Source organism: Hesperophylax consimilis, chromosome 21, assembly GCF_061612785.1.
Source record: "Hesperophylax consimilis isolate HC1 chromosome 21, BYU_Hcon_1.0, whole genome shotgun sequence".
Lineage (NCBI taxonomy): Eukaryota > Metazoa > Arthropoda > Insecta > Trichoptera > Limnephilidae > Hesperophylax > Hesperophylax consimilis.
In genome coordinates, this window is record NC_142856.1 from 28,662,136 (window position 1) to 28,678,992 (window position 16,857).

A 16,857-nucleotide genomic window follows, 5' to 3' on the forward strand; every position below is an offset into this window, starting at 1 on the left:
TATTTATTAATTTAAGAACCGACCGGTTCCGCTTTACTTAAGCATCATCAGGGTACAAATTAATACTAAACAAGAAGTACATAATGTGTGTATATATATAACAAAATATAGAGGGAGACAACATAATACAAATATAAGCAACACAAAGACGGTCATAAAATACATTAACATAAGTGCACAAGTAATGGAAAAACCGCTAGATAATTATGTAGACTAATGGGTTATATCAATAAATCGGGAGAAACAAAGCATCAACTGGCATGGTGGTAAGGAGGGAAGGAGAACTGGGATTTTTTTATGGGTTTATTGGAAACAGACCTAATATTGGACTACTTGATATGTCTAATTGATTATTAAGTATCTGACTTTTGGTTTTTACAGCTTTTTTAATTTCTAGTGCCTCTAAGTTGTTTAGTCTGTTACCATGCCCGTTTTTATGTAAGATGTTAGCACCGGTGCTATGACAGAATGTATGATCTTTATCGATCAAATGATTTGCGAATTCGGAAAATCCGTTATTATTGAGGCAACGAAGATGCTCCTTTATCCTAATATTAACATTACGTGATGTCTTACCGATATAGAAAGCCGAACAATTATTGCAATTTAATTTATAAATCCCCGAATGACTGAATTTATCGTCCTTATCTTTAGAATTAATTAGAAATTTACCTATATTGTTATTAGTATAAAAGGCCGGTTTGACTTCAGAAGGAAGGTTTTTTACACTTAAGGTAGAAAAGTGATTAATAAATAAAATTCGCCGCCATTGATAATTAATATTATTATCATTGATTTGAGGACAAGGACTAGCCAAGAGTCTTCTAAAGTGAGAAGTAGCCAAGAGAATTCTAAAGTGGCGGACTTCATTGACAGTGACAATTTCGCAATACTTGCGAAAGACCCAACCAATATAAGTTCCAAGAAAATGTGAAACAAACACTTCAAGCATGTAAAACTAAAATATTCAAAGATGAATCATATCACAAAGTTAAATTTTTAACTAAAAATCCCAAAACTCCTAAATTATATGGGTTCCTTAAAATACACAAGAATAATTGCCCCGTCAGGCCAGTAGTTTCATGTTGTAACGCCCCAAATTTTAAAATATCATCCGTTATTACTAATGTGTTTCAAAATACCAATGTTTTTTCACCTAAACATACCCTTAAAAATTCTTTTTCATTAGTAGAAGAATTGAAAGATATGATTCTCCCTAGTAATTCTACACTAATTTCTTTTGACGTTGTAAATTTGTTCCCCAATGTTCCCATAGAAGAGAGTAAATGTTTAATTTCTGATTTATTAAATAGTTCCGATCTCTCTATAGATTTTATAAAAGATTTAACTTCCTTGTTTAATATATGCCTGAATCAAAATTATTTTCAATTTTAATAATGTTATATATCAGCAACGTGACGGCCTAGCTATGGGGAGCCCTACCAGTCCTCTGATTGCTGATATATTCATGGATAACTTAGAAAATAAAATTTTATCTAGTACCTCACATCTTATTAAAAATGTATTGTACTGGAAAAGATACGTTGATGATGTTTTGTGTATATGGACAGGGACTAAGCGTCAACTGAATTCCTTCCTCAAACTTATAAACTCTTTTCATAATAAGATTAAATTCACATTAGAAATAGGCATAAATTCAACCTTAAACTTTTTAGACCTTACCTTATCGATCGTTAATAACAGAATTAATTTTAACATTTTTCGTAAACCCTCCTATACTGACGTTGTCATACACAGCACCTCTAATCACCCTATTTCACATAAGCACTCCGCATTCCATTCAATGGTCCATCGTTTAGTCACAATTCCAATGTCCGATAGTAATTTTGATAGTGAACTAAAACTAATTAAAAACATAGCAGTAAATAATGGCTATGAATCAGATTTTATAGATTTAATCTTAAATAAAAAGCTAAAACAAATAGCCATTAATCGCTTCCTCTTTGCTAGTCCTTGTCCTCAAATCAATGATAATAATATTAATTATCAATGGCGGCGAATTTTATTTATTAATCACTTTTCTACTTTAAGTGTAAAAAACCTTCCTTCTGAAGTCAAACCGGCCTTTTATACTAATAACAATATAGGTAAATTTCTAATTAATTCCAAATATAAGGAAGACAAATTCAGTCATTCGGGGATTTATAAATTAAATTGCAATAATTGTTCGGCTTTCTATATCGGTAAGACATCACGTAATGTTAATATTAGGATAAAGGAGCATCTTCGTTGCCTCAATAATAACGGATTTTCCGAATTCGCAAATCATTTGATCGATAAAGATCATACATTCTGTCATAGCACCGGTGCTAACATCTTACATAAAAACGGGCATGGTAACAGACTAAACAACTTAGAGGCACTAGAAATTGAAAAAGCTGTAAAAACCAAAAGTCAGATACTTAATAATCAATTAGACATATCAAGTAGTCCAATATTAGGTCTGTTTCCAATAAACCCATAAAAAAATCCCAGTTCTCCTTCCCTCCTTACCACCATGCCAGTTGATGCTTTGTTTCTCCCGATTTATTGATATAACCCATTAGTCTACATAATTATCTAGCGGTTTTTCCATTACTTGTGCACTTATGTTAATGTATTTTATGACCGTCTTTGTGTTGCTTATATTTGTATCATGTTGTCTCCCTCTATATTTTGTTATATATATACACACATTATGTACTTCTTGTTTAGTATTAATTTGTACCCTGATGATGCTTAAGTAAAGCGGAACCGGTCGGTTCTTAAATTAATAAATATCGTGGTTTTAAAACAAAAAAGTATTTTATTTTATTAAATATTATTGTTGTTTTCTAAATAATTTATATATTGTAATGTTATTGTTGTATTGTATATACTTTATTTATTGTAATCTTATTGTACAATTCTATCTACTTTATATATTGTTGTTTCTATATACTTCATATATTGTAATGTTATTGTTATAAGATAAAAAATATAACCGTATTCAATTTTGTCGCACGTATTTATCTTTCCAGAAAGCACAAGGTTAAGAAACAAAGAAGTACTAGAACAAATAAATTGAATATCGACTGTGAAAAGTGAATCCTTAAGGTAAAAAGAGAAATAGTATTCCTCGACCATGTAGTGATTTCAAGATTCAAGGTTCTCTTTGTTTTCAATAAATGCACCTTAAAGGATTCTCTTCTAAACTCAACCTGCCTCTGGTATTTTAATAAAAGTGAACTTGAAACTTTTGAAAACATTTTTGAGGCTTATAAACTTTATCGAGGAGTCGCATTTGGCTCTAGAGAAAGCAATAAAGCGAAAAGTTTTTTTTTCGAAAATATTTCAGATTTTCTCCTCAGCCTTGGCAGTTGATGTAAATCGATTTTTAAATATACCATGAGAGTTTCTGCTAGAGTCATTGAAAGCAATTTTACAATCTAAATCCACTTTTTGGGGAAAAAAATCTAAAGGACCGTTGACCAGAAAAGAAATAAACTATTCTAAAAGGCATTCGAACATCACTTTATGTACCCTTGTGTGCGACTGACGCGACAACCTTGTGGTGCATTCGTGTAATGCAGTATCTTGAACTAGGTTTTACAATTTTTTACGCATTTCGTTACTAGCCTCGTAAAAGTTTTAATGGTAAGGTCCTGTTTCTATTCCCTCAATTAATTTAATGTACGCAATTAATGCCGATCTTATTCATTCAGGATTTGGCTCGGTTAACATCATTTTTTAATTTTTTGTATTAGCCTTAAAATACATTTGAAAATAGATGTTTTATAACAAAAAAAGTTAGACCTCGCGCAGCGGTAAACAACTAGAGACAGAGATACTGTCAAGGCGAAAGATATAACAAAACGTGCAATTAATTATTAGGTTCTAACAGAATCTACGCAGACATATTAAGAAAGTATAATAATTCTCCTATAGAAAATTCTCATGGAAAATTATTTCTATAACGTTTTGATTTTAAGTTTGAAAATCCCAAAAGCGTTGATTATTCGGAAACTTAATAAATTTCCCATTTATTTGAAGAGATCGTAAGAACTATTTGCGTAAAAGCTTGACTCTTCCACAGAAAACTTATAAGCCACACTTAAGCAAAATTTTGTACAGTGGTTGAAAATAGGAAGCCATTTTACAAGAGCTCACTTTAATAACGATATTAATTATTATTATAATTTGTATGAAAGTTTGCGCAAAGTTAAACGTATCTGCTGTTATAGCGACAAAGGCCGTTTCAATTTTAATGATAATAATTCTGTTCTAAAAGATTTATAAAGTTCGCGATGTTTTGTATTGAGTTTTGTCTCGGCACGATGAAGCTACTCTGGTTTCATACGCTGAACTTTTCTAAAGATAATGCTCTTAGATTTCGAAAGCTTTTGCCTTGTTTTAATTTCGTAAGAGTTATGAATGAGATTTCAACATTTGTTAAAAAACGACATAATTTTGTAGGTACAGTGGTACCTCGACATACGAGTGCCCCAACATACGAGTTTTTCGAGATACGAGCCGGAGAGCAAGTGATTTTTTGCTTTGAGTTACGAGTGAAATTCGAGATACGAGTTCGGTTTAGCAGGTCGGTCGGTAGCGCGCGTGCGCGGCCACGCCCACCACGGCCAGTGAATCAGTTAGTTAGTGGGTAAACCTGGTTTTCGGCCCTTCTGTTAAGAAATATCTACAGGAAAAAAACCTACCCCGTGTAAGCCCTTCTCATCCTCGACAATGCCCCTGCTCATCCACCAAACCTCGAAGATGACATCCTCGAGGATTTCAAATTTATAAAGGTTCTCTACCTACCACCCAACACCACTCCTATCCTGCAGCCCATAGATCAGCAGGTGATTTCTAATTTTAAGAAGCTATACACCAAGCATCTGTTTCGGCGCTGCTTTGAAGTGACGGAGAACACAAACCTCACCCTTCGAGAGTTCTGGAAGGACCACTTTAATATCGCGATTTGCCTAAAAATTATCGATCAGGCCTGGCTGGGTGTTACAACGAGGACCTTGACCTTTGCATGGAAAAAGCTGTGGCCTGAAGCTGTAGCTGAAAGGATCTACGAAGAATTGGAATCCTGTATGTCAGTAGAGGAGGAGATTGTGTCTCTGGGGAAATCCATGGGTCTAGAGGTGGAAGAGAAAGACGTGAACGAACTCGTCGAGAAGCACACCCAGGAACTGACGACTGAGGAGATACAAGAGTTACAGTCACAGCAACATACGGATGTTATGCAAGAAATTGGTTTCAAGGAGTCAGAGGAGGAGGAGGTAATTTCTAAAAGTGAGATAAAGGAGATCTTATATATTTTTCTGGTTTTTGGACTTTACTGGAAACACTTTTGTCGTATTTCAACTTTTTATTTTGTATCACAAAACATGCTTTTTATAATATCTACGTTGACAATGACAATTTATTGATAACGGGCCCGACCCTTGTAAAACTAAAACTGCTAAACACTGTTTACTGTAATAAATTTCTGAAGGAAAGAACACTTTTTTACTGGGAACAGGCCCTTTATAGATTAAAAATACTAATCCATTGACATATTGTTGATATACACAATGAAAAAAAAGGCAACTGCATATCGACATATTAGAGCTCTAAAAATGTTAGCACAGATTCACACCATTTCTAATAATCAACTATTCAAACAATCCATAGATGGCGACTGTATCCAGAACTATTAAAACTTATCTTTTAAAAAATTAAACAGTAACCAAACTCAATATAAATTTCATCATCTCCTTTCCCTCTCACCTCTATTAGCCTCTTACCCAAAAAATACGTCAGTCAGTTGTTACTCTTCTGCGGTACACATTTTGATGTGTTTTGTTATCTAGAGTTATTAGTCAACATAACATGGTGACACCCCGACCGGCAATGTTCCTAGGCGCAAAATAAGTGTGAACATAAATTTGGAATAGAAGTTTCGGTGGCAGTCCGCGGGGACCTTAAGATATACGACCGGTTCCTTGCCGTTGTGTATTGTAGAACCCCACCACCTCCCCGGAACTCCTGTAAGGGCCAGAAGGGACCCTCTATTCAAACCCTCCCCAACCTTTTTCATGACTCTGAAAGGTCTGTGAAATGATTTTAAATAAATTTAATTATTTAAAAAAATCGTTCAATTGCTTAGCCTGGTTGTTTGATTCGCAGTTTTATTGTATTTGACATTTTTCTTCCTGTCAACTACCTATAGCTAAAACCATAGTAGTCAAACGTAGTTGTCAAGTTTATATTATTCCACAATTTTTTAGTTTTATAGAGAATTCACAAAAAAGTTTCAATCGGTGAATTTAAATGTAAGTACCGTGTTAAAAATGTGATAAAGGCTGATATAATTTTAATTCTTCTCTCTAATAAAACAAAAATAAATTATTTTCCTGTTTTCAGTTTTACTGGTTTGCAAGGTCGAGTGTTATTTTTTGCATTTGATGTTAATCATAGTATTAGTATTTGAATTTTATATAGTTATCCATGTATCCTATTACACTCACATACATACATTGTTAATTTTACTTGTAGAGCGATGGCGAAGCTTAATGCTAAATCACTATTTTGATTAATCTTTATAACAAATTGGTGTACATTATGACTATCAAAAAATATGCTTAGATAAATTGAAGGTTAAAATATTGCTTCGCTTGAGTAGAATACAAATAAATTAATAAATTACTAAATAAAAAATATAAATATAAACTATTAAAAAAAACTTTTTTCAATAGAAATGTATGAGCGCGTAAAGGAAACAATTTTTTAAAAATAGAGTATTATAGCTAAGATTATTTGTGACAGTTTCATTTGATTAAATTTTTTGCTTCCTTGTAAAATTATTCACAAAATACATAAAAACCACTTTTTTGCTTCAAATCGAACGATTCTAGACTCCGCTTGTCATTACCAGCGATTTGAATGCCTATTACCAACAATATAAGGTATACCAAGAATATATACACTTTGATGAATAATAAATAATAATAAAAAAATTCTATTAAGTTTTTCGGAATAACTTTATTAAGTAAAACCTCAAATTGTAATATTTAAATATTGAAGACAATATTAGTGATTTTTAAACGAAAATCTGAAACAGAAAAATCAGAAAAGGAAACGGTCACATCTGGGACCAGATGTGACCGTTTCCTTTTTTGATTTTTCTGTTTCAGATTTTCGTTTAAAAATCACTAATATTGTCTTCAATATTTAAAAAAATTCTAGTCTGCGACTTTCTTGATAGTACTATCAAGTGAATCAATCACGTAGAAAGTAGATAGGTACCTCCTTCAATCCATTCGTGTCGATGCTCGGGATAACTGGTTTAATTTTGATGATGGTACGTCCCTATATACATACGTTCCAATTTATTAATGCTACCCTCGTACGCCCGAGAAAATTATATCATACTAGTGAAGCGCTTCACGCCCACAAAGTCACACTTGAACGACAAGCGCCTACAATACGGGCGCCTACTTTTCAAAAATAATAATTATATAACTGACCCTTCCCATGGTCTGTTATGGTGGTAAGTTTCATGCTTACATAATGCTCGATGATTCAATTCAATATTGTATTTGTTTGCCTTTCTTGAAAAAATCTAATATTTATACGGGCAAAACTATTGATTCATATTCCCATTGCGTGTATATGGGCGCTTGCTAAAATTACTTGCAAAAGTTTATTTTAGTAAAATGATTATTAAATCAACGCCATCTATGAATGCATTGATTATAACTGACTTTACGTTTACCCTTAAGCCCTTCCATCGAACACTACATTCACCGCAATCGTATTGTGAAGAGGATAAATGAAATATTTGGAGAGCGGTTTCTAGTTCCTTTCGTTTTGTGTTTTGTCAAAACCATTGTTAAAAGTTCCCGACCAGAAAATCACAAAATAATACCAAATATTTTCACAATTGAAAGGAGTATCTCTTCAAATCCCCGCGTTATTTCAGTTTGTTCCAAATGAAAATGCATTCTTCTGGGTATTTTCAAACACTAAAAAAAACTAAGCGAAAAGGTTGACTATTTGAAAATAGAAAATTTACTGCTAATGAAATTCTAGAAATTGCAGAAAAGATGGTGTGGTTTAACTGAAATTCAAATGTTACATTTTTTGGTTACTCTCTGAATATTCTCGTGAAGAAACTTTTTTATTAAAAGCTAGTTATCTTACATTTTTCTCTGCCATTTTTTACGAGCTTCGCAATTTAAAAAGGTTTGTAGATATTTATATTTTAAAATAAAATTTGTATCTTGTATCAATCTGATTTTTTATGCAAACTCCGCACAAGAGTCCCAACTACACAAGCATACTAATGTTGTGAGGCTGACAAGGTTGAAGGTAGTGGGAAAGGGAAGGAGGAAGATGGGGAAGTACCTCGCTCTTCAGATCTGGTCACAAAACATGGCTAAAGCCATTTCAAGCAACGTTTCAATTACGAATAGTGATCTCACACCAGGGCAATACTGAGAGTATCTTCCACTCTAAAACGTGCAGTAAATACATTTTTTTAACCAATTGTGAAACCAGTCAGTGGCAGCTCATAAATTTCGGGTATACGAGACTGATAATTTTATTACAAATGACATTTCTGATATAGTTGTAGCTGAAAACGATTTTTTTTTTCAAAAATTAATTTTTTTTTTTTAAAATTTTCAGGAAGTTCCAGTTTAGCCGTGCATCGCACGGATTTCCTGAAAATCTTCAAACAAAAATCTTTTTTTGAAAAAAAAAAATGTTTTCAGCTACAACAATATCAATAATGCCATTTTTGTAATATTAGCACTCTAGTAACCCAAAAGTCACGAGCCGCCACTGGAAACGACACGAAACAATTATAGAGCCTTACAATAAGGAAAAATACAAAAAATAAAATATATTGTAATTGCCTATCTGTCCCATTTATTAATGCTATATCTTTCTTGATATTTAAACCTACCCGGTACCCGTTATACGTCGTCCAAATCTATATCCGTTTTAGCTTTTAAACAATTTTTGTCCAACAAAAAAAACAACAACTGTCAATGCTTGCCAGCTTATCACAACTTGATACAAATCTGAAACTATATGAGTACTGTTGAATAATTAATATTATGAAAATAATTATGAATAAATGACAAATAAACTACAATACAACAACTTTGACGAAAGCGCATTGTCGGTAAATCATCACAGCGAAACAAATTTTTACCAGAAAGCACCGTGGGAAATGAATGTGAAATCAAGCTTTTTTTTTTTTTTTTTTTTTTTTAGTTTTTTTTTATTAGTAAAAAAAGATACACGAATTACATAATATAACAATTACATAATATAATTACACAATATAGTAGGTTATTAATTACATAATATAAGTATTCGATGTACCCCCATAAATAAGCAGGGCTTGTGTGTATGGGGGTGTTGTTATATTTGTTTATATTTGGTACGATTCAGTTCAACTGTTCGGAATACTTTTTAAGGTGGCTTTTGAATTCGTTTATATTTGCATTCATGTTTCTAATTTTTTCTGGTAATGAGTTAAAAAATTTAACTCCGAGATATTCATGGTTGAACTGTCCTATTGTTTTTTTACATTTAGGAGAAGGAAGTATTGACGTTTGTCTAAGATTTCTGTTATTTTTAAAGGGTGCAATTTTATTTTGAATATAGTTTTTATAAATTTGTAATGTTGCATGGTAGAAGTATAATGCACTTAATTTTCTGACCTTAAATTGTTTGAATAAAAGTTCGGACGAATATGAATAGGGTTTTTTTAATATGGTTTTTATTATTAGTTTTTGTGATATGTAAATTGTTTGAGTTTGATTTTTATATGTACCGCCCCAGCCTATAATGCCGTATTGTATAATTGATTGACAGAATGCGAAGTATGTGGTTCTAAGTAATTTTTCGTTTAAAATATCTCTTAAACATCTAAATATATATGTTAGTTTCCTTATTCTGTTGTTCAGAATATTTATATGTGGGGACCATTTTAAACGCTGGTCTATTGTTATGCCTAGGTACTTAATATGGGTCTTGCTTTCTATGTTTGTGCATAACATATTGCATTTGTGGTTTTCTGTATTTTTCACAGAGTGGATAATTATGTTTATTTCTTTAGGTGTTTCTTGTTTTTTAATGAAAAATGGTAAATAATAAGTTTTTTTAGAGTTTAAAGTCAACAGGTTTTCATCAAACCATAATTTTAGTTCATTGATATCTGTATTTGCCATGTTATTTAGTTCTGACCAGGTGTTTGCTTTTAGTAGTAGGACTGTATCGTCAGCGTAAGAGACAATGTCTCCATATTTGGAAATATTGAATATATCATTGACATATATAATAAATAACAATGGTCCCAAAACCGTGCCTTGGGGTATTGAAAAGTCGCTATATTTTGAATCGCTGACTTGATTGAGTAATTTTACTTGTTGAGGTCTTTTATATAAATAACTAGTTATCCATGCTAAGACTTTTCCACTAATCCCTACTGATTTTAATTTACTTATTAATTTTTTATGTGATATGCTGTCGAAAGCTTTTTTGAGGTCTATAAATATGCCAAGACATTTTTTATCGGAATCTAGGGCCGTATATAAATAGTTGGTTATTTTTGCTATCGCGTCGTGAGTACTTGTATTTTTTTTGAATCCGAATTGGTTTTAATTAATTATTTTATTTTCTTCTAAGAATGTCCAAATTTGTTTTTTTACAATTTTTTCATATATTTTTGATATATTCGAGAGAAGTGAAATCGGGCGATAATTTTGTGGATCTTTACGACAGTCTGTTTTATAAATGGGGGTTATAATTGCTCTTTTATAGTTATTGGGAAATTTGCCATTTGCTAGACTTAGGTTTATTATATGTGTTATGGGGTGAATTAAGTATTCTTTCATCGATTTTATTGTTTTAGTATCTATGTTATCAAAGCCGGGGGCAGAATCTCCTTTTAGTTTCGAAATAGTTCTGTCAATGTCGATTTCTGTGACTGGGTGAAATTTATTAATTTGACATTGTGTTATTTGTTGTGGATTAGATATATTGGTCTTATTTATGGATTTTGCTAGGTTTTTTCCCACGTTATTAAAATAGTTATTTAAAATATTACAACATTTTTTTGTGTCATTTTGTACGTTATATATTATTTCCCCATCTGAGATTTCTGATATGTGCTTATATTTTTTCTTTTTATTTATTATTTCATTTATTGTTGACCATATTTTTTTATTATTGTCTTTAGCTTCTGTTATAATTTTTGAGTAGTAGTCGTTTTTCGTTTTCCTTATTAGTGTAGTTAGTATATTTTTATACTTTTTATAGTATAATACAATTTTATTGTTAACTAGTGGCCTTTGTGTTATTTTATAAAGTTTATTTTTTTTTCCTAGTGGCTTTTATTAATCCTAGAGTAATCCAAGGTTTAATTTTTCTTGTTTTTGAGTTGGGGACGATTTGTTTTTTTTTTGTTGATTCTAAAACGTGTTTATTTAAAGTGTTTTCAAACAGTAATGCACTTTGGTTGGCGCATTTATTTATTAAAATTTCTTCCCATTTTTCAGTTTTTAGTGATTTTTCTAATAATTTGTAGTCTATTTGAGAATATGGAAGATTTAATTTGGGTTTTGTATTTAGTTTTCTATTTGTATCATGTAGTATAAGACACGCGTAGTGATCAGTTATATTAGTTTTCCACACAGTAGATTTAATATTTTTTATTTCATTCAAATGTATATTACACCAGATGTGGTCTATGTCTAGCTATTTACTGTATTTATATAAATTTTCCATTCTTTTATTTATTTATATAACGTTTCTACAGTTTTTATTTATTTACACAAAGTTTCTACAGTTTGTATTTATTTATATAAAGTTTCTTCGGATTTTACTAATTTTATTTTTTTAACTGTCTGCAATCATCCAAGTCGATGACAATGGCATTCATGGTGATTTTTTTAACAAGATTTTAACATTTTTAAAGCACGTAGGATGCAAAAATTTCCAATTCCAAGTTTCTTTAGGCGGCTATTCAATCCACCTACCTAAAATATTTTTTTTCTTTTCTATATCGGTTTGGTATTTAACTCAATTAATTATAGTTCGCACAAACTTAAGTGGTTTTATTTAATACTCCAACATGAGCCAAAAAAGCGTGTGCCGAGGGAAACAATAAACACCATATTTGGATGTGCGAAACTCTTCGTCATAAATTATTGCCCAAACTTCCCCGCAACCGTAAATTTACAACAGGGACTCATATGTTCAACAATAATGCGTCTTTACTACACTTTGACGCATTAAATTTCCTCGCTGCTTCTAGGTGAAAAAATACGTCAGACCATAAATTTAATGTCTTATTTTAAATCTATCAAATTTCCACCGTTCAAAATAAATTTCTTCAGGTTCTTTACTTACTCAGGTAAATCCCAAAAATCTTCTGATAGATCTCCTTCCTTTCTCACTCCATTTTCCATTCCCTTCCCAACTCTCTTCCCCAATCGCTTCCCCACTCCCTTCTCCACTCCCTTCCCACTCCCTTCTTCACTCCATTCTTCACTTCCTTCCCCTCCCTTATCAACTTCCTTCCCCACTCCTTTCCCAACTCTCTTCCATACTCCTTTCCTTACTCTCTTCTCCACTCCCTCCCCCACTACTTTCCTCACTTAATACTTCACTCCCTTCCCCACTCCCTTCTCGACACCATTCTCCACTTCCTTCCCCACACTTTTTCCCACGCCCTTCCCCAGTACCTCTTGGAGAACTCAAAAAACTCAACAGTACTAGAGCCATCATCTACGATACGTAGCTCGAACTTTCACAAAAAATAATTAATGATGTTATATTAGTTGCTTACCAAGCATTCTAATGATGGCCTTCCTGGACTGCGTCTGCCTCGTCTCCCCGTGCACAGAGCCTTTGACGCCCTTGCCAAGATGGTGCCGCGACCTGGCTCGGATCCGTAAGCCCATTCGGCAATACAGCACGAGGATCACCAGTGCGGGCAGGATGAAGAACACCACACTGGAAACTTCCCAGATTGGCAAACCGTAGGGCTGCGATAGCATGGCGCAAAAGGCGGATTCGAACGATTTATTGTTGGAGTCTGAAATAAAAGGAAATAACGGAATTAGTATCAGTTCAATTAAGGTCGATATTAAATATCATTAACACTAGTAGCTACAAAGTTTGCCGTAAAGGCAGCTTTATTGGTACTAAATATGTCTACATCCGAATTGATTCTTTTCAAGGGCGTGCAAATTATTGCTCGCCATGATATCAGAGTTTTCAAACCATCCACGAATAAGTTTAAAGAAATGTGTGGCAATGCGCATGTAGATAAAACTCAAACTATAACCGGTAGGAAAGAATCACAGGTAGTTAATTTACTCCATCAGGTAGATAAGTCTCAGAAATTTCTTTTGAACTCTCTCCAATATGAGGGAATAGTTTACCCGAGTAGGCTACAATCTCTAATTTCATTAATTTCTTGCAATGCGTAGAATAAAGCTCAGAATTCTTAATTAACAAGTCATCTCAATATGAGCACGAAAAACGTCAGTCTACCTTTAAACATAATTACAAGATTCTTCACATTTTATACTTCGGGTGTCCAATGTATTTTTTTATTTTTTTTTAATATTAATTCCACAAAGGAGGCCCTGAAGAAAATAATTTCCCTCAGGGCCTATGTCATCTTTGGGGATGCTGCGTGGAGGGTCTTTTTGTGGAGAGGAAGGAGTGAACATGGGTCTTGAAGAGTGCCATGTTGTAGGAGGGAGGAAACACAGAAGCCGGCAGTTCGTTCCACAGCCGAGCTGTTGAACTTAAGAACGAATCGTAGAAGCGACCCGTTCTCATGTGACAAATGTCAACTGTGTACAAATGTTGGGCGCACGTTTGGCGTGTATCCCGACTACGCACCGTTGCCGAAGGGATCAATGACGCTAGTTCCTCAGAGCATCTTCCATTGTAATACCGATAGAACAAGGACAGCATACCTACCTGACGCCTGTGCTCTAAAGATTGCAGTCCGTTTGTTAAGATTGGGGAATCTATCAAACGGACCGCCCGTTTTTGCACAGAGTCCAATGTATACCGGTAATAATATGTATGAAGTACAAAGTTCCTGCCAAGAAAGAGTTTGAAATTTTTCCACGCTCTCTCCATAACCTTGCGGTAAATTGCATAAAGGTTAGTGCGATAAGTAAAGCTAGGTGGCATCGATAACACTATCGATATTTATAATGTCATCCAAGAGACGTCTGTAGGTATTATTGTATACTGATGTCTCTAAATTACAGGTTCAGTCAATCTAGTTCAGAAGCGATGTGAGCTATTACTTTTTTATTAGTTTTATATTTTGCTAGAGCAATCCCGATGAGTTACAAAACTCATTGTAGGACAAGAAGAACGTAAAATACATAGATTGGAGTTAAAAGTAACAATTTTAGATTGGTATTTTGATATCAGAATTGTAAGTTTCACATAGGAAACAGTACAAAAATAGAAAAGTAGCATAGTTATGTGTTTCACATACAAAACAGTACACGAATAGAAAAAGGGAGGTAAAGTGGAACAAATAAGAAGAAAAAAAGGAAACAGACACATTAGCACAGAGCTAAGTAGGAATTTAGAAGAAGGTAATTACACATTAATACATTGGTAAAAATAGATTATGCTCAATTACAGGGGATAGAAAAGGAAAGAGAAAGAAAATAAACAAAGTACAACAGGACAAGAATTACTTTATTTATTTATTTTATTTATTTATATGTTTATTCATTTAAATTTACACACAGTACAATATGTTATATACAAGATATAATTAAAATATTTTGTGATTATTGATTATTGTACCTTATCAGGTTTACTTATTTTCGTTTGTTAAATTTTTTATATAATATATTCTTTTAAAGTCTTAATTTATCTGGAAGAGAGTTATAGAGTGTGTAAGCAATATCGTAAAGTGTTTTTAAGTTTCACATACGAAACAGTCCACAAATAGAAAAAGGGAGGTTAAGTAGAACAAACAAGAATAAACAAAAAAATCAAATAGACAGGGATATACACATAAGCACAGAGCCAAGATAGGAATTTAGAAGAAGGTACCCACTAATACATTGGTAAAAATAGTTTATGCTCGATTATAAATACAGGGGATAGAAAAGCAGAGAGAAAAAACAAAACAAAGTAAATTCGTTAAGCAATTAGGTTTCTACCAACAAAGAGATTTTGGGAGTATGACAGTCTCCTAATTGTACTTCACACTCTTTCCTGATTATAAGCGTTTTAGGTCTAAATAAAGTATTTGTTGAGAAATCAGTATTTATTTAAAGATTCATTTAAAATAGTTAATATTTTTAGTTAAATCGTTTAGCCGATGACAGGGTTTGAACTCGTGCGGAAAAAACCCATTGGATTTCAAGCAAAACTCCGTAACCATCTACGAAGAAACTTGAAGTTTCATTAATATTTTCTCTGCCAAAATTATTTATTCAAACTAATAACAAGAGTATAAAAAGGTAGTATGTAGTTACAGCGTAGTGAGTAGTAGATTTTGCATTTGGTTTTATAATCATGGAAAGTTCTGTAAGGGAGTTGATTACATTATCACAGAAAGTTGTATAAGTGGAATACCTACACAGCATAATAACATGAGTAAATAGCTACAGTACAAGGAGTAGTAAGATTGTTGTTATTATAAAAATAGAACAGCGTTGTAAAGCCTGTTTGCAATACAGTAAACCTTTGGTGCATGTGAAATTTAATACCCATATTGCATACATCCTTTTTCTTTCTTATGCCTACTTATTGTTTATAACGAAAAATAGACGACAAGTACTGTATACCACAATCAAATTAGGTTTTTCCCCAACTTTTGAAAAATCACAAAATCTGACTTCACTTGTCAAGATTAACTCTTAGAAATTAATAAAAGAAGTGCCCATTTCAAATAAAGAATTAAAATATTTTTTTTGGAAATAAAATTATGTAATAGGTACCTACGTACTTTACCGCTTTGTATGAATTCGTGGCGCCTCAGTTGCAATTTTAAAAACGACAATTTATATAATTTTATGTTAAAAAAAATATATATACATATATGTAATTTATATGGCGCCCTTTTTGTAAAAAAATCATTGCAAGTGCGCTCTACAAATAAAAATATAATAGAATTAATATAATTGGCTTACACTTAGATTTATAATTATAACTACTTACTTAAATCTAAGGCTAAGTGACTTCGGACTAAGACTAAAACTTTAACTACTGGTTTAAAATTAGTGATTTAAAATGACTTACATTTTTACAACTGTGGCAAATGTTAGAGACCTACAACTAATCTGTTTATATTTTGAAAATGAATTTGAGCTCATTGAACCAAATGGCTTTAGCCGTGTTTGGTGGCCAGATCTGAATAACAAGGTACTTCCCCACCTTCCTATTTCCCATCTCCTTCCCTTCCACATTCAGCCTCACAACATACCCCTATTGGGAATGCCATAGTTTCACTGGCTCCAGACGATTGGGAGCAGTTGGGACTCTTCTGCGGTTTCACATAAAAAGACCCAAAATTGAAATTAGCACGTTTGATTATCTTTTTTCTCAAAATGACGACAATTTTCAATTCTGGAAAAATATGTTGTATGCAAGCAATGCATGTCCTGTATTATAACTAAGTCAGTTTTATCGTGCCTCAATTTCATCTCCCGAATGTTAAGTTTTAACAAATGTTAGATTGATAACTGCTAATTGTAAAAAAATATCTTATTTGTCGATTTTACAAAGAGACAAAAAAAATTAGTGTACGAACTTTCATAATAGTATTACTTCTCTAGACTCGAGGCAAAAAAACTTAATAATATTATGTAA

The 16,857-nt window shown here is 32.6% G+C and overlaps 1 protein-coding gene across 1 annotated transcript in view; it reads right to left on the reverse strand.

Annotated features, from left to right (window-relative positions):
- LOC149413825 (neuropeptides capa receptor-like) overlaps nucleotides 1-16,857 on the reverse strand; it is a 335,462-nt gene that overhangs the window by 71,379 nt on the left and 247,226 nt on the right. Inside the window, exon 4 of the mRNA XM_089644473.1 lies at nucleotides 12,839-13,087. Within this exon, the coding sequence (XP_089500599.1) occupies nucleotides 12,839-13,087 (249 nt within the window). The remainder of the gene's footprint in view (nucleotides 1-12,838; nucleotides 13,088-16,857) is intronic.